Source organism: Phyllobates terribilis, unplaced genomic scaffold, assembly GCF_046119375.1.
Source record: "Phyllobates terribilis strain yellow unplaced genomic scaffold, ASM4611937v1 Scaffold_1__5_contigs__length_1240528914, whole genome shotgun sequence".
NCBI classification, from domain to species: Eukaryota; Metazoa; Chordata; class Amphibia; order Anura; family Dendrobatidae; genus Phyllobates; species Phyllobates terribilis.
In genome coordinates, this window is record NW_027362761.1 from 321628862 (window position 1) to 321646936 (window position 18075).

At 41.0% G+C, this 18075-nt stretch overlaps 1 protein-coding gene across 14 annotated transcripts in view; it reads right to left on the reverse strand.

The window, feature by feature from the left end:
• Positions 1-2234: 2234 nt before the first annotated feature.
• The window catches only part of FBRSL1 (fibrosin like 1), a 596278-nt gene continuing 580437 nt past the window's right edge, over positions 2235-18075 (reverse strand). For 11 of the 14 annotated variants that reach the window (XM_073675957.1, XM_073675948.1, XM_073675979.1 and 8 more), the window contains 4 exons: positions 12718-12801; positions 9109-9192; positions 8178-8403; positions 2235-4924 (listed from right to left, as the gene is read on the reverse strand). In XM_073675957.1, the coding sequence (XP_073532058.1) occupies positions 3682-4924; positions 8178-8403; positions 9109-9192; positions 12718-12801 (1637 nt within the window). In that variant the 3' untranslated portion in view covers positions 2235-3681. The remainder of the gene's footprint in view (positions 4925-8177; positions 8404-9108; positions 9193-12717; positions 12802-18075) is intronic. The other 3 variants (XM_073675940.1, XM_073676001.1, XM_073675990.1) reach the window with 3 other exon arrangements.

Genomic DNA, 18075 nt, shown 5'->3' on the forward strand with positions numbered 1-18075 from the left:
TCTTGGATCGAATCCTTGATCTGCCCTTCTGAGAGTGGTGATTCGGTGCCTGTGAATCATCCCGAGGAATGTTTGGAGCACTGGTGGTCGCAGACAAGTTAGGTAAATGTTCTAGGACCTGCACCAGGGACTGAGATACCTTGGTTAGAACAGATACTGATTGAGAAATAGCAACAGCCCACTCCGGGGGCGGTGGGGGGCTCCTGTGATGCTAGTATGGTAAAAGGGCTGCAAGGTGGCAGAAGGCCCAGGAATGGCCCACTTCTTTTTGCAGATGGCGCAGGCATAGTGAATGATAGTGGGGGAGGGGCGGGAGTGAGGCTCCCTAGGTCTGGGCATATGTATAGGCCTGGAACACTGCTGAGGGCTAAAGCGTAGGAAAAAAGACGGAACACCGCCTGGACAGAGCCTACCCGATCCTGGAGGAAGAGAGCCTTGTCAGCGCTGATCTGTCAGGGCAGGTGCTACTGGCAGAATCTGGAGCTATGGCTAGAGCCGTCAATGCTGCTCAGACGGAGCCGGAGTGTGGGAGAAGAGGTGGCGGGTCCAGACAGGGTGCGCTGTGATACCCCACTGTTTGTTCCAGGCGTTCCCATAGGTGGGTGAGAGGCGTGTGCGAGACCTCGCAAGCTGATTGGCAGGCCCATCGAAGAAGTATATGGAAGGAAGGCAGAAAGTAGTGCCGTCATTGGTCAAAAAAGCGTGCGCGAGGGCTCCCGCACGCTTATAGGCTGGCGCTCACTGGAGGGGGTGTGGAGCGGGCATAAGGAGGAGAGACACGATCGCTCTCATAGGCGGAAAAGTGCGCGAGCAGTCAGCCGCGCGCTGAATGGATGACATGCAAGGTCATCCAAAGGTGAAGGCCGTAGGAGAGGCCGGGGACTAAATTAATTGTGTAATGGCGCCTCTTGTTGTAAAGCATCGAGAGTAGCAGTACTACAAACTCCACCGATGCTACCCCGCCTTGAAAAAGGACTGTAGAGAAGGGGGACAATACCTGATTATGAGTCCCGACTCCTTCTCATATTCAAGGACGGCACCAGGAGCCCCCAGGTTAAAATGGGTCACTGGAAACAAACAGCGTCTTCCATCCCGCACTGTCATGGTCCTAGATGGTGCAGAAGACTGTCGACCCCTAAAAAAGGGGGAAGATCACAGAGAAGTGACCACAGTCTTACTCCCGGCCCGCTTCAAGGAGGGGGCTGGGGAACAGGAAGGACCGGCCAATTCGAATCACCCTAAAGCACTGTGAGGTCACAAGGGATAAGGTCCGGCCTAATAGACCGGAGAGTGGACGATATAGTCGACACATTTTTCTCTCGCTCGCTCGTGGGGGGGAAAACTCGGTAAGAACCCTGTGGGGAAGCTGAAAGAGAAAGATGAAAAGACTTTTAAAACACGACAGGGTGACCTGAAAAGGAAAAAGACGGATCTGGGATCAGATACAGGCCTGCCTCCTACTGACACTAAGCTAAAACAGACCAGCTTCGAACCAGTTGGTGGGTGTATACTGATGAAGAGCAGCTAATTATTGTTTTTGCTTAGTGTCAGACTCCTAGTGACAGCAGCATACACCCATGGTAACCTATGTCCCCCAATGAAGCGATAAAGAAATATTTTTTTTCTGATTTGCAGCCACTATTGAATCTTGTTCAACATGAAAAATTTGGTGAACGGTTCTTTAAGAAATGTGAAGGAAATTGAAACTGCTCAGTATTAAGTGCCAGTGTGTTTACCCCTTCAAAACATTAGGGTTTGGTGTATATTTAAATAACCTATGGCAAAAATCAAGGTTCTTCACTGAAAAAAAAAACTACACTTGGTAATACCGTAAATAAATCCTCTTATTACTGTTAGCGTTCATCAGATCTTTCCATCTCATAAAGCAAAATATGAGTAATAAAATGTATGTACGCTGACTGATAGGCTGCCAGGAATGCCTTCATTTAGTATCTCAGCATATCCTCTTGTACGGCGAGATCCTGATAGGAGAAGTTCTGTACTATATAAACATAGGTTAACTAGAGGTGAACCTAAATGTCAAGAATTTATTTGGGGTTGACTAATGGAACACTCAAGTGGACCAGTATCAGCTGTGAAAATCTCTCTACAGTAGAAATAAAATTTGCATATTAGAGTAACGTTATAACATTCGTTTTCTTGCTCTAAGAAGAATAAACAATAAATATATCTTAAAAAAAAAGTGTTAAAACAGAGTGAAACGAGAGACAAAGTATCCAACTGCAGGATCATGTTTGTAGAAAATAAAAAGGGACCAAAAGATTTCTGCTCATGGTTTAACATTTTTCTTTCCACCATTTTATATATATATATAGATATATTTATATATATTTGCTTTTGTGCACTCCTAAGAATCTACCGCTCTTGTATACAGATTTCAATGAAAACACTGCACAGGATTAAAGCACAAAAGGGTTCACAGGAAAATAAATCAGGTCCATTCGCTGGCTCGGCTGAGGCGGCAATTGGAGGTGGAAGCTACCTGCCACCTTTCCAATAATGATGGCAAGGGAAGAAGTTGCGTCAGTCTTTTCATTGCCCTCTCCACCAACTCAACTTGATGCATTTTGGTTCATCCAGTGTTCCAAGTCAACAAGTGCTCTTTATATTTTTTGTTTAGTAGTGGTGGGTATTTGATTGCCTGGAAATGGGGGCAGAAGGTCAAAATTGGAATAGATAATAAAATTCCCTCTTCCAGGACCCGCCTCACACTGATTGCATAGTAACATGGCGAGGTGAAAATGAAGCTGCGAGTGTGATCCTTGAAATCCGTGTATTCTGTTCGCATTTGGATGTCACAAAGTCTGTGGTGGATCCAATTCATATGAGGCGTAGTAACACAATAAATGAATATATACAATCCTGCAACAATCTTTGAATTTTTTTCCAGAAAAAAAAGCAAAAAATAACATTAAAAATTTAAGATAAAATAAGGCAAAAAAAGCAACTGTTTTGTACATTAATCTTATTATTTTAATAATAGATCTGAGTTTTCTGTTCAAAATCATAGCAAGATTGTTGATCTGTTAGCTGTAGAATAAAGAAAAACATAGTAATTTATTATGACCCTTCAGTGCTGGAGGCATCTTCAACATATCATAGGTATAAATATGCATTTCTGTGTTTCAAAGACACCTCCTGTAATGAAGGGGGGGAAAAACCCTTATGTAATTTCATGAAAATGACAGATTCACTTTTTTTTTCTCCCTCACGGGAGGCAAAATGCAACTAATATAAAATTAAAGAATTTTTTTTGTGTGTGTTTTTTTTTTACTTCTCGGAGACTAGGAACACCGTAGCGAAAAACAAAATACTGTAAAAACTACAAAAATCCATTTAAAAAGTCCCTTCCCTCGCTAAATCCTTCCCACAAGCTACTGAGCCTCCCAAGTCAAAAAAGTCACATGACCAGAGACTTTTAGAGTGGAACAGTTGGTTTTCAGGTTGGAACATTTGTCGCCCCTGAAATGTTCCCCCCCCAGCTTAAAAAAAGAAAAGAAAAAAAGTGTGCTTAGCCTACAAATTTACATTTACAAAACAGGAGAAGAAAAAAGAAGGTTTTGAGCAGTGCACTTTTCGTAAAAGATTTTATATACAAGTTTAAAATTCATGGTATTTGATTCCTGTGGGTCCTTTTTTTCTCCTTTCCTAAGGAGCAGACTATCGAGCCTCCACCTCTTTAGGGTTTCTGGAAGGTGAGAAGTCCCGTGTGTCTGAACTTGTGAGGGGATTAGTCCTTCGGGGAGAGGCAGGCCTTGTGTTGCTGGCAGGCACCAAGGGTGGGGGTGCACTTAGTGCTGCTGTGGGAGGGGTCCGGTTAAGGATCCCATTGTGCATGGCGCTTGACGGACTGAGTCTAGGATAGGGTACACTGCTTAAATGTGGCATGAAGGAGGGCATATGTGCCAGATGGCTCTCCAGTGGAGAGGGGTGAATGTGGTGCATACGTGCCCTTTCTATCTCTTCCCTTAGGTGCAGCCGTTCTCGCTCATCCGCATGACGTAACCGTTCTTGTTCTCGCCTTGCCTCTAAGAGCTGTTCATGGCTGTAGTCATGAGGTTCGCGATCTCGGTATGATCTTTCATGATCATAAAAGCTGGCAGCAGCTGTTCCTGGGTATCTGTGCATGCTGTCAGCGCGTAAGTGGAAATCCATTCTCCGCTGCAAGTCCAGGGTGCGGTAAGCATTCTGCAATTGATCTCTTACAGGGTCCCAGGCAAAACCTGCATGTGGAAGCCTTTCTCTGCCAGTAAGGGGACTCATACCCATAAGTGGGGTCATTACTCTACTCCGGTCCATCATATTCAAGTTGTTCATTTGGTGGACACTACTCATTGGGATTGGCATAGAGGCCGCCATTGAATGGTGCAAAGATAACCCATGCAGGGAAGCTGACGGGTGAGGTGGCTGATGTTCTATTGTCCTGATTGGGTGAGGAGGCTCTGAGCCAACTACTAATACATCTGAATCCTCCTTGCGTTCCTCCTTGACCTTGACATCACTTTTTATTTTCTGGAGATCTGCTGGCAGATCAGGCTTCCTTTCAGCGTCCTTCCCCAAGCTGCTCAGTTTTAAACTTTCACTTAGGATTGGTTTACCATAAGGTGATACAGATTGTATGACTGGTTTACTGCCATCTTCTATCGTCCTTTTATCATGAATTGAGGCTTCCTTTACTGGCGAACGACTTTCCTTGATCTTGTGCTCTCCGGATGGAACGTCTCGTAGCCGATCTACACTATCCCGATCAATATCTTTGGATCTGTCCCCTAGACTGCTTTGTCGCAAGGAATCACTGGGTGTCTGGCTATTGCTGCGGATGAGGTTACTTATTTGGTGGCTAACTGGGGCAGAGGCTGGAGAAGATCTGTTAGAATGATGTCTGCTCTTATCCAAGATGTCCCTAAATGAAAGAAGAAAAAATGCTTAATACCAAATAGCATTCATCAAATCAATAGTTGCACCAACTAGTTAGGTGACAATGTATGCATTCAAATAACTGTCAGATGCTCAAATGTGATACATCGCCTATTAATCCTGCTCATAAAATACAGAAAAATGTGTTTTGCTACATGCTTTCCTCTACAAGAGTAGGATATGGACTAGCGTTTGTGTAGGTAGGTCTGTCTTTTGGTACTTCATACTTCTGATAATTAGCAAAAAGAAATACTGAAAGTTAGTATACAGCAGGTGGTGATACATATGGCAATACTGTCCATGCCCCAAGTAGTGATTTACATTTTGCTGTGCAATCTGTGAATTTGTGAATAGAGAATTATTGAAAATTTTTGTTTAAAACAAATACTATGAACCACAACATTTACTAGATTATTTGCATCCTTTGAACATTGAACATGGGAGTTACAAACTGAAATAAATGTCCATGTTACCAGAGGTGGCGCTAAGTGACTTTATAACTCCTTTATGACACATGAGGTACATTTATGTCATATGCCGTGTGCCTGACTTTGATGCGGACTCACACGCCGAGCCCGCATCTTTCCTGGCAGATGATAGCTGATTTTCTCAGCCAACATGAGCCTTTAACAGCCATGGGTGGAGCGCTATCAATCTCTGAACGTGGCATTTAACAAGAGCTGGCAGGGGAAAGAATCATTCCACAATCCCACGAGAGCACCCTTGATGTGATTGCAAGGCGCCAATAGGTTGCCATGACAGCCAGAGGTCTGCTGAAGACCTCCATGCGTGTCATGACGATTCTCCTGTGAAAGACAGCCTGGAGCTGGCGTTCACAGGATATCGTGCTGTTAACTATACACGGCACAACTGATTAGACAATCGTAGCTTCAAGTCCCCGAAGAGGACTATTAAATACAGTAAACAGTTTTAATGTTTTTAAAAATGTGAAACCCCCCCCACAAAAGTTCAAATAACCCCCCTTTTGCCCCATTAAAAATAAAAATTAGATTTTACAGGATTTTGAGAGTATATTTGAAATATGAGCCCTACTCCAAAAATAAGCCATTGTTATGGTCAGGACCGGCATTTGAGGGAGGGAGGGACTGGTCAATTGTCCCCCACTCTCTTAGGGGCCCCCCAGCATTTCTATTTTAAGGTGAACACTGCTTAAGGACCTTTCTTGAAATCATGGTCATGTGACCATGATGTCACTAAAAGTCCTTTAACCGCAAAAGTCTAGAGGAACTAGAGAGGAGACAGTATGCAGGGCCGACATTAGGGGAAATGGGTGGGGAGGCGCTGAGAACTAGGCAATTTCTCAAAGTCAGTCCTCTCTTTAGGGGCCCCCAGCATTTCTATTATGAGGTTAAGACTGCTTAAGGACCTTTGGTGACGTCATTGGACCAGGACTGTAATATACTATGCTTGCTCACTGCAGAAAAGTAGGTGCTCAGAAGAGAAAAAATTGTAATAATCTTCGGCACTCTAAGGTGGTAATTTTCTCAGTCACAGAAATTATAATTAAAAATATATTTCCAAGTCGCAGATATATGCTTGAACGTACTTTATTTTTATTTGCAGAAACTGGTTTTATAAACAACGTTTCGGCCTATTAGGGCCTTTGTCAAGTATGTGGAATGTAGAATAAACGTGTCAGCGTTATGTTCCCATCTCTACATTCCACATGCAGCGCAACTAGATCCGCAACGCTGACGCCTCTATTCTATTTCTACATTACATGTGGAGATAATACTTGACAAAGGCCCTAATAGGCCGAAAAGTTGAACATAAAACCAATATCTTCAAATAAGAAATAAAGTACGATCAAGCATATTTCTGCGACACGTGACCATGATGTCACCAAAGGTCCTTTAACTGCAGGAGGGAGTCTAGAGGAACTGAAAGGGAGACAGGCTGGTATGTACCATCATATGTGCAGTGTGTGTGTGTGCAGTGTGTGTGTAGTGTGTGTGTGTGTGTGTGTGTGTGTGTGTGTGTGTGTGTGTGCAGTGTGTGTGTAGTGTGTGTATATATATGTGTGTGTAGTGTGTGTATATATATGTGTGTGTGTGTGTGTGTGTGTGTGTGTAGTGTGTGTGTGTGTGTGTGTTAATTATATTTGAATAAATGTTGATTTTTTTGTTCAAGAATAAATGTGGATTGTTAACCCATCTTTCAGAGCAAAAAATAATATAAGACATTGTTTATTTTTAGAGAAATACGGTATTTGGTATTGCTGCATTTGTAAAAGTCCGATGTATCAAATTATAAAGTAAATTAATCCGATTGGTATTCGTCGTAACGAGACAGAAATTCAAACGATTAAAACATTTTATCTACTCCAAAATGGTTTTGGTAAAAACGTCAGCTCAGGGCGCAAAGAAATAAGCCATCACTCAGAAATTTAAAGTGTCAGGTTATGTGCCCACGATGCAGAATTGAAGCAGAAAATTTCTGCAGCGTTTCAGCATGTTCTTGGCAGTAAAAAACGCTTGTGGATTTTACACACGTTTTTGCAGAGTTTTTACATGCGGATTTGACTTGCGTTTTTCAAATGCATTGGGACCTCAAATCCGCATGCAGAAATGCATAAATAATGGACATGATGCGGATTTTTCCGCAAGGAAAATCAGCTGTGGAAAATTCCGCAGCATGGGCACAAAACATGCAGATTTTCATTGGGAATCCTGGGGCACGGATTACCAAGCGTTTACGCTGCGGAAATTCCGAAGCAAAAAAACGCTTGAAAAACGCATAGTGGGCACACAGCCTCATGGGTCTCAGAAAAAACGGCGACACAAGCAAAGGTTTTATTTATTTCTTTTTTCAATACAAATTTCCGGAAAAAAAAAAAAAAAAAAAGTATACATGCTTGGTATTGGCGTAATCGTACTGACCTGGAGAATCATACTGCCAGGTCAGCTTTACCGTATACTGAACATGGTAAATCACACTGCTCCCACTCAAAAAAAATAAAATGTGATAATGCATTTTTTTCTTCTCATTTCAACGCACTTGGAAATTATTTTCCGGCTTTCCAGTGCATCACATGATAAAATTAATAATGTTATACAAAAGTACAACTTGTCCTGCAAAAACAAGCCCTCATTCAGCTCTGTGAAAAATAAAAAAATGATGGCTCTTGGAAGAAAAAAAGGGAAAATAAAGCTAAAAAAAATAAAATAAATCACTCGGGGGTGAGGGTGTTGAACAAGAATATAACAAGAGTGTCATACCTTTCTTTGTCTCTTTCATCCTTTGTGAGCGAGATTTCCCTCTTGTCTTCCCTCTCTCTCTCATGGTTATTCACAGATGAACTTCGCTCTGGGTCTCCGACCTTCGACCACTGGGGAGGGGTTGGAAAAGATGGTGGAGTCCGATGTAGTCGGTTCCATGGCTCATGGGGGCTGGTGAAGCTCTGCAGAGTTGGACTCTCTTTGTGAGTGAACAAGCTGTTGTGAGCTGTTAAGAGTATGGAAATATAACCTCCGTTATGATTGAAGAAAGAAAATCACTTTAAACAGCGTGGCCTAAAAGCAGCAGTGCCAGGGAGATTGCTCTGCAGGAAATCATATAAAAGTGCTCAAACGTGTAATCCCAATAATTGTAATAATATGTCTAAAGGCTTTTAAGATCCAGAACAAGGGTACAGTATGAGCAGTGCATGTGTGCTTTCACAGAGCCTACATGAGCTTTTTAAAAGGTATTGTGCTCATGTAGAGAAGAAACAAAAGGAGCTGCAGAGATAAATTTTAGCGGTGGACATAATGCACTCTCCATGAAGATTTTCTTTGTAGACAATGGTGCTAAGTAAAGGCACTGCTGCTTTCAATGTCACACTTTATATCCCCTGCACTGCTTAGCAGGTGATGTTCACAGTTACTTATACCTTGTGTCTTGAAATGCGTACACTATAGATCAGCATCAACACTTCTCTGGCTGCACTACTATGCAAATCACAAGCACAGCACCACTGCCACCAAAGCACATTTAGAATCGCCTTGCAGCACTTCAGCGGATATGCAAATGAAAGGCGCCCCTGTGACCCAGAAATGATTACTACTCATCTACCCTGGGACAGCAGGTGACCAATCAAAATGCAAGGATTTATACTGACGTACCCAGTCTAATTTACAATTGACTGCAAAACTCTGAGCCAGTACTTACTTAGAGCATGACTGGCTAATCCTCCAAAGGCATTGCTGCCTAAGTTCCCAAGGCCGCTGAAGCTGCTTGACCTGCTAAATGGATCTGGAAATGCAAACAGGGATTGAAGAGGCGTTTATCCAAGAGCACTAGAGAATGAAACGCGCTCCTGACCCTCTCACTATACTCTATCAATAGGGTCTGGGCTTAGTATTTCTTGCTTTCGTGATTCCCTTGTCAATGCTGCTTATTAATTTAGCAGCGATTTCTGGACAGCCAAAAAAATATATATATATATATACACATATATACAGTGGTGGCCAAAAGTATTGGCACCCCTGCAATTCTGTCAGATAATACTCAGTTTCTTCCTGAAAATGATTGCAATCACAAATTCTTTGGTATTATTCTCTTCATTTAATTTGTCTTCAATGAAAAAACACAAAAAGAATTGTCCTAAAGCCAAACTGGATACAATTCCACACCAAACCTAAAAAAGGGGGTGGACAAAAGTATTGGCACTGTTTGAAAAATCATGTGATGCTTCTCTAATTCATGTAATTAACAGCACCTGTAACTTACCCGTGGCACCTAACAGGTGTTGTCAATAACTAAATCACACTTGCAGCCAGTTAACATGGATTAAAGTTGACTCAACCTCTGTCCTTGTGTGTACCACATTGAGCATGGAGAAAAGAAAGAAGACCAAAGAACTGTCTGAGGACTTGAGAAACCAAATTGTGAGGAAGCATGAGCAATCTCAAGGCTACAAGTCCATCTCCAAAGACCTGAATGTTCCTGTGTCTTCCGTGCGCAGTGTCATCAAGAAGTTTAAAGCCCATGGCACTGTGGCTAACCTCCCTAGATGTGGACGGAAAAGAAAAATTGACGAGAGATTTCAACGCAAGATTGTGCGGATGGTGGATAAAGAACCTTGACTAACATCCAAACAAGTTCAAGCTGCCCTGCAGTCCGAGGGTACAACAGTGTCAACCCGTACTATCCGTCGGCGTCTGAATGAAAAGGGACTGTATGGTAGGATACCCAGGAAGAACCCACTTCTTACCCCGAGACATAAAAAAGCCAGGCTGGAGCTTGCCAAAACTTACCTGAGAAAGCCTAAAAAGTTTTGGAAGAATGTTCTCTGGTCAGATGAGACAAAAGTAGAGCTTTTTGGGAAAAAGCATCAACATAGAGTGTACAGGAAAAAAAAAAAGAGGCATTCAAAGAAAAGAACACAGTCCCTACAGTCAAACATGGCGGAGGTTCCCTGATGTTTTGGGGTTGCTTTGCTGCCTCTGGCACTGGACTGCTTGACTGTGTGTATGGCATTATGAAGTCTGAAGACTACCAACAAATTTTGCAGCATAATGTAGGGCCCAGTGTGAGAAAGCTGGGTCTCCCTCAGAGGTCATGGGTCTTCCAGCAGGACAATGACTCAAAACACACTTCCAAAAGCACTATAAAATGGTTTGAGAGAAAGCACTGGAGACTTCTAAGGTGGCCAGCAATGAGTCCAGACCTGAATCCCATAGAACACCTGTGGAGAGATCTCAAAATGGCAGTTTGGAGAAGGCACCCTTCAAATATCAGGGACCTGGAGCAGTTTGCCAAAGAAGAATGGTCTACAATTCCAGCAGAGCATTGTAAGAAACTCATTGATGGTTACCGGAAGCGGTTGTTCGCATTTATTTTGGCTAAAGGTTGTGCAGCCAAGTATTAAGCTGAGGGTGCCAATACTTTTGTCTGGCCCATTTTTGGAGTTTTGTGTGAAATGATCAAGGCTTTGATTTTTGCTTCATTCTCTTTTGTGTTTTTTCCTTGCAAGCAAATTAAATGAAGAGAATAATACCAAAGAATTTGTGATTGCAATCATTTTCAGGAAGAAACTGAGTATAATCTGACAGAATTGCAGGGGTGCCAATACTTTTGGCCACCACTGTGTGTGTGTGTATGTATGTATGTATATATATATATGTATATATATATATATATATATATATATATATATATGTATATATATATATATATATATATATATATATATACACACACACACACACACACACACACACACACACACATATATATGAGGCTCACTAAATTAGAATATTATCAAAAAGTTAATTTATTTCAGTTCTTCAATACAAAAAGTGAAACTCATTATATAGAGTCATTACAAACAGTGATCTATTTCAAGTGTTTATTTCTGTTAATGATTATGGCTTACAGCCAATGAAAATAAAAGTCATTTTCAGTAAATTACAATAATTAACAAGAAATACCTGCAAAGGCTTCCTAAGCGTTTAAAATAGTCCCTTAGTCTGTTTCAGTAGGCTCCACAATCATGGGGGAGACTGCTGACTTGGCAGATGTCCAGAAGGCAGTCATTGACACTAAGTAAATACAAAGTAAATTTTGCATTTCGTTTGGAAATCAAGGTCCCAGAGTCTGGAGGAGGAGTGGAGAGGCACACAATCCAAGCTGCTTGAGGTCTAGTGTGAAGTTCCCACAATCAGTGATGGTTTGGGGAGCCATGTCATCTGCTGGTGTAGGTCCACTGTGTTTTATCAAGACCAAAGTCAGCGCAGCAGTCTACCAGGAAATTTTAGAGCACTTCATGCTTCCTTCTGCTGACAAGCTTTTTGGAGATGGAAATTTCATTCTCCAGCAGGACTTGGCACCTATCCACACTGCCAAAAGTACCAATACCTGGTTTAAAAACAACAGCATCACTGTGCTTGGATTGGCCAGCAAACTCGCCTGACCCTAACCCCATAGAGAATCTATGGAGTATTGTCAAGAGGAAGATGAGAGACATCAGATCCAACAATGCAGACTAGCTGAAGGCTGCTATCAAAGCAACCTAGGCTTCCATAACACCTCAGCAGTGTCACAGGCTGATCGCCTCCATGCCACGCCACATTGATGCAGCAATTGATGCAACAGGAGCACCAACCAAGTATTGAGTGCATTTACTGAACATACATTTCAGTAAGCCAACATTTCGGATTTTAAAAACATTTTTCAAGCTGCTGTTATAAAATATTCTAATTTACTGAGATAATGACTTTTGTGTTTTCATTGGCTGTAAGCCATAATCATCAACATTAACAGAAATAAACACTTGAAATAGATCACTCTGTTTGTAATGACTCTATATAATATATGAGTTTCACTTTTTGAATTGAAGAACTGAAATAAATAAATTTTTTGACGATATTCTAATTTAGTGAGATGCACCGATATAAACAAATGGATCTTTATTTAAGGGAGGGGACAGGACAAAAGTAGTAAAGTAGCAGATAACAGCCCTGAGTATAAAATATGAAGTATAAAATGTGTCATTATGGCCAGTACTTCGGGCATCTCTCTATGACGTTATCAGATAATCAGAGTATCACCATACTGAAGATGGACCCAAAATCAATTGCATCTCCCCAACATTGTAATATTGGAAAATAAAATGACTGAAAGTCATGCAGATTTACTACTACACCTGGAAGTGAAGTATGAGATTTCACTTCTTCTAGTGCCCTGCAGTTCTCTCACCTTCCTTCCATCAACTATACCACCATAGTGACAGCACGGGCACCAAGTACGTGAAACTGAGGAGTGGATTTTACTTACACTTACCAGCCAGATGGCTTGTGGGCAGGAAACTGCTATGATGTGGAGAAGGTCCAAATGCTGTGGCTCCAGGGTGTGCTGGACCTGAGAATAAAGAAAATAATCCTCCATCAGCAACCATAAATTAATATTTCTGTGAGCTGGCTATTTCCAGCTATTTTATATCTACAATAGCTGATCAATGTAATGGCAAGTGATTAATTGTACAAGCATCTAACAAAACGTTGATGGGGCACTATTCTAGTATGAGAAGGTAGTCTAGAGAAAGGCATACATTTACCTTTAGTCTTGTGTATGTTAAATGCTATTGTGCACAAATCAGCAGAATCTCAAGATGTTTCCTTACACACATCCAAAGGAATAAATGTCTCTTTTTACAAAGCTATCCTTTTATTATAACATTTATAAAGCACTGCATCTGAATATAGTTCTGCAATATATTAAATTATTATCGGCGATATTTAAAAAGTGCAAGACTGAATGGGGCAAAAACATTCAGCTGTGTATTACTGCAATGCCATGTTGTGAAAAATTGCGTCAAAACCAAAGCATTTTACTGATGTTTCTCTAGGTGTGAACACAGTCTAAGGCAACGTTTATATGTTCAGTATTTTACATTATTATTTGTAAGCCAAAACCAGGAGTGGGTGATAAATACAGAAGTGGTAACGTGTTTCTATTATACTTTTCCTCTGATTGTTCAACTCCTGGTTTTGGCTTATACTGATGTAAAATACTGACCTAATACTGAACGTGTAATCGTGGCCTCATGATGGCTCTTACTTGGCCCACACTTAGTTTTGGCCTGACAGTCATAGGCTTTTTTCCCCCTTAAATTTGGCTTGTCAGTTTTTTGGCACCACATCTTTTCCAGGAAAACAAAAGCTTCCTACAGAAAATAACCCATCCTGTCTACTGCTTTTACCACACTGGCAATCCTTATGTTGTGCTTCACGATCACCAGAGGGAACATCCAGGATCACATGATCAGAAAACAAAATCACTGCGGTTTAACCTTTAAAATACTGCAGTCCTCAGGGAAGGAACTCCCTTTGTTACTCATCTGTGCATGCCAGGACTATCTCAAGTGTTTCCTTTGATTATGGCCTTTTGGGCATACTCTAGGCATGCCATAACAGGCATTTCTGCAGTTTATGCAAACTCTTCTGGTCTTACAGGCTAAATTTAACTTGGCTAAAATAAATTAAACTTTACCAGTGTTGAGCCTGTTCTGGAGCCATAAATGGACTCGTGCATCATGGATGGAAGTATGTCTATGGTTAGGTTCTCAAGGGCAAGGTGGCAAAAAGCAACGAGTCTGATGGGGCACGAAAAGTTTCTGTTTACATCAATTTTATGTTTTAGCCACTCCCCAAAAAAAACAAAAACATATGAAGGGGTTGTTTAGGATTAGTTTAAAATAGAGGGTGTATTTATCCAGAAATTGTATGCATTTGGTGAAGAATCACAATATCAGACATGGGATACAAGTAGGAACACCATCATTTCTGGAACAAATACACAGACCAATTATTCTAGATCTGGAAACCTCCAGATATTTTTGTAGCCATATGCGCCATTATCTTTTATATACAACAGTCAAATATTAGTGTTTGGATTTTGAAGAAAACGGCATTTCATATTTAGATGTTATTCTTTCACTTAGAACAGAAGCAGGAACTGCTCAGCTTTGCCTCAGAAATGATTTCTTCTAGGTCAAGGACAAGCAGCTCTACAAAGTCAAACCAAGCTGGTGAAGGCTTTAAACAACCATTTTCCACTTCAGAGAGCAGTGTTTGCACCAGAACCTGGCTATTCTGCTCCCTGAAGATTTCAGACTGTTAATAATGGGGATTTGCTCAGTGCAAGGAGCGCTTCTAAGCGCTGTTCACTCCAGGCTTGTAAAAAAAAATAAATAAAATAAGCCTTCTCCAAGTGAAGACGGCAGCAGAGCCCTTAGAGCTGTCTTGTGCTTATTAAATGGAACAATTCTCAAGCGGCTGCACATCCATCTTACAGGCGGCGAGTCTGGAGATAGATGGCGCACCCGTGAGTAACAAGGGAGCTCAGCCAGAGCAATGGTTCATGCAGTGACATTCCTGTCTGATAAGGAGAGAAGGATGACACAGATACTGTGCGGAAGGCATTTTATTTATTCTCTGATTGATGCTGCAACGCCTCGGCTCTGCTATCTAAATTGGGAGCCTAGCGTTTACTACCTGTAATCTGCCAATTTTACTTTCAATAGACTTTAAAAATGGTGAACAGCAAATGGTTGTTATGAAACTGATGTCCTTTCCCACAAATGTAGCTGATCTTAATAAAGCAGACATCCATGATATTTTCCCATTAGGGCGCAGTGACCGTATAAGAGTCTCCCTACCCAGTGACAGACTGCTACAAGCGTGACCAGACAAAACCATGCATTTTAACATTAGGCCTCCATTATGCAGCCAGCAGACAGGTGACACACACTGTGAATGTGAATATTTCAGAAGTTGTAATGCTGACATTACGCGCTCTGTGGGCTCTTCCTCATGGCAATGTAGTCTTAATGATAAATCAATCTGCTCCTGCGTTGACACACCATGCCTTCGGCTAGAACTTTATTGCCGTCCCTGATAATTTACAAAGTATTTCCTCTACTGTAGATAAGCACAGAAGTGAAAGTTTGGTACAGTTCAGGCTAGAATTCTTATACGAGATAAATGGCTGCCAATATGCAGGTCAAAGCTGCTCCCTCCAGATGCTGTATACAGGATTTGTTAGTATTGATATACCGGACTCTATGGAATCAAAGTCAAGATGCAACCTTGATTATTCTTTCATCTTTGTAGAATACTTTTATTACTTTATGTTTAATTTCACTTACTTTGTCCATTTTTAATAGATACTTGTAAAGATTTGCCTGCACATCCCAGAGTCACATTTTTCACAGATTTCTACAAATCACCAGTAAGTTGGTGTGAAGTTGCTAAGAGCTCATGATTTGTGTAAGACACAAAACACATTATACTCATTAAATCATGAGCATCCAAAGGCTATGTTCAGACATAGCAGAATTGGAACAAATTTGCTGAGTGGATTTCAGATCAAACTATGGATTTTGCATTTTCTTGGGAAGAACCATTTGCAGATTTTCACTGTCAAATTCACCCTTGCAATGCATACAGTGAAATCTGCTGCAAATCTGCATATAGCTTTATTAAAGTGGCACTTGCATTGGGTATTAATGAGCAGTGTAAGTAGTAGTAAGGTATAGTATGGTAGTACTATAGTTTCAGCATAAAATGCTGAAAAAGTAATCTCCTGAAATAAAAAGGAAGCCCTAACTCCGCTCGGTCAGTGGAAAAATATGGCAATACATAAACTATTTTTCTCTCCAAAATTGCTTTTAGTGTGCAAAAGTAGCAAAGCATATTTAAAAAAACAAAACACCACCACTTATTATATAAATCTGGTATTGCCACAATCGTACTGACCAGAATAATAAAGCTGCCTTATCCCTTTTCTTGCATGAACTGTGTAATAAATAAAAACAGTTTGTGAATTGCTATTTTTCATTCATTTTGTGTCCCAAAAATCAGAGTAGAAAGCGATAAAAAAAATTCAAAATGATCAAAATTTACCCTAATATGGTAGGTACTAAAACTTCAATTAATCACGTAAAAACAACTTATCCCAAGACTGTTAGCAGAAAACTAGAAGAGATATAGCTCTCAAAATATGCTGAAGCAAAAAAAAGTTACGCATTTTTACAGGTAAAATAGCAAATCATAAAAATCCTATAGAAATCTGGCATTGCTGTAATCATACTGACATGAAGAACAAAAGCTTTCTCATTTCTTCAATTACACAGCACAGTGAATGGCGTAAAAGATAGTAAACAAAAAAAACAAACATTTCTTGAGTTGCTGTTGATTTTTTCATTCTGACACCAAATATTGCAGTAAGGCTCCGTTCACATTTATCCTGCGCACTACATTGAGCACTTATGTTGACATTCCATAGAAATCGCCAAATGATAAATTCAACCGAAACCATTCACTATAATGAGGCAGATGGAGACATTTTAGACTCCCATCTGGCTTCTTTCCCAGCTGTGTCCCATATTTTTAGGCATGCACAAAAGTGCAGTCTACCACACTTTCATGTTCCTCTAAATTGACAAACATGTCTACAAAAAGGCCTAAAGGAGTCCAAAGTAACTCCATAAGCCCTATTACAGTGAATGATCCTATCTGAATCATGTATTTCAACACTTTAGACAGAAACCTGACATACCGTATTTTGCGGACTATAAGACGCACCAGACCATAACACACCCCAAATTTTGGGAACAAAAATAGAAATTTTTTAAATAAAATGGTGGTGCGTCTTGTAGTCTGATTTTACGGTAGCTTACTGGGGAAAGACGGCTGCAGTCGAGCGAAGTGGAGGCAGAGTCTTCTAAGTTCTAAATCTGCGCATGCGCCGCCTACGGCAGCCATTTTCCAGAAGCCCACAGCAGGGAAACCAATGGAAAGGGGACTCCGCTCACATCTTATGAAAGCCCAGGGCCCGCAGCCTCGTAAAGCCGGGACACCCCCTCCTCCCAGCCCGGGGCTCGTAGCATAACCCCACTCCTGCCACCACCAGCCTCCTGTCGATACGACCCTGCTCCACTGCAGCTGCCCACCCCAGTAAGCCAATTATAAGACCCACCCCCATTTTCCTCCCAAATTTAAAGGGGCGAAAGGGGGAGAGTGCGTGTTATAATCCAAAAAATATGGCAAGTGCTCAGCGTAAAGCACGGGATAAATGTGAATCTAGCAGTAAAAGCGATCCAAAATATTATGTACAAAAATGGTACAGATAAAAACTTCAACTCAATACAAAAAAACAAGCCACGACACAACTAATTTGCTAATGAAAAATAGGGATTTCCACGTTACTGGTAGCACAAAAACTATGAAAAAGTTACATGATAGAAACGGGCTCTGGTGATGTAACCTAACGTCCAGAAACCATTCCAGCAAAATCTGCACTCCAAAAAAAGAGCTTATTCCCTTATGAACTCCGTCTGTAAGATGCCCAAACAGTAGTTTCTCACCACATATGGAGTATTGGCATATTCAGAATGTACTGCCATAATTTGTTATGCAGTTTCCACTACTATACCACGTGAAAATTAAAATTTGGTGCTAAAACAACTTTTTGTGGAAAAAAAAATGTATTTTTAATTTTCACGGCTTAAGTTTATAAAATTCTGTAATGCACCTGTGTTTAAAACCGTCCTTTAGATTAATTCCATGAGATCTTCAGTTTACAAAATGGGGTCACTTGTGGTTGGTTTCTGCTTTTTTGACACCTCAGGGG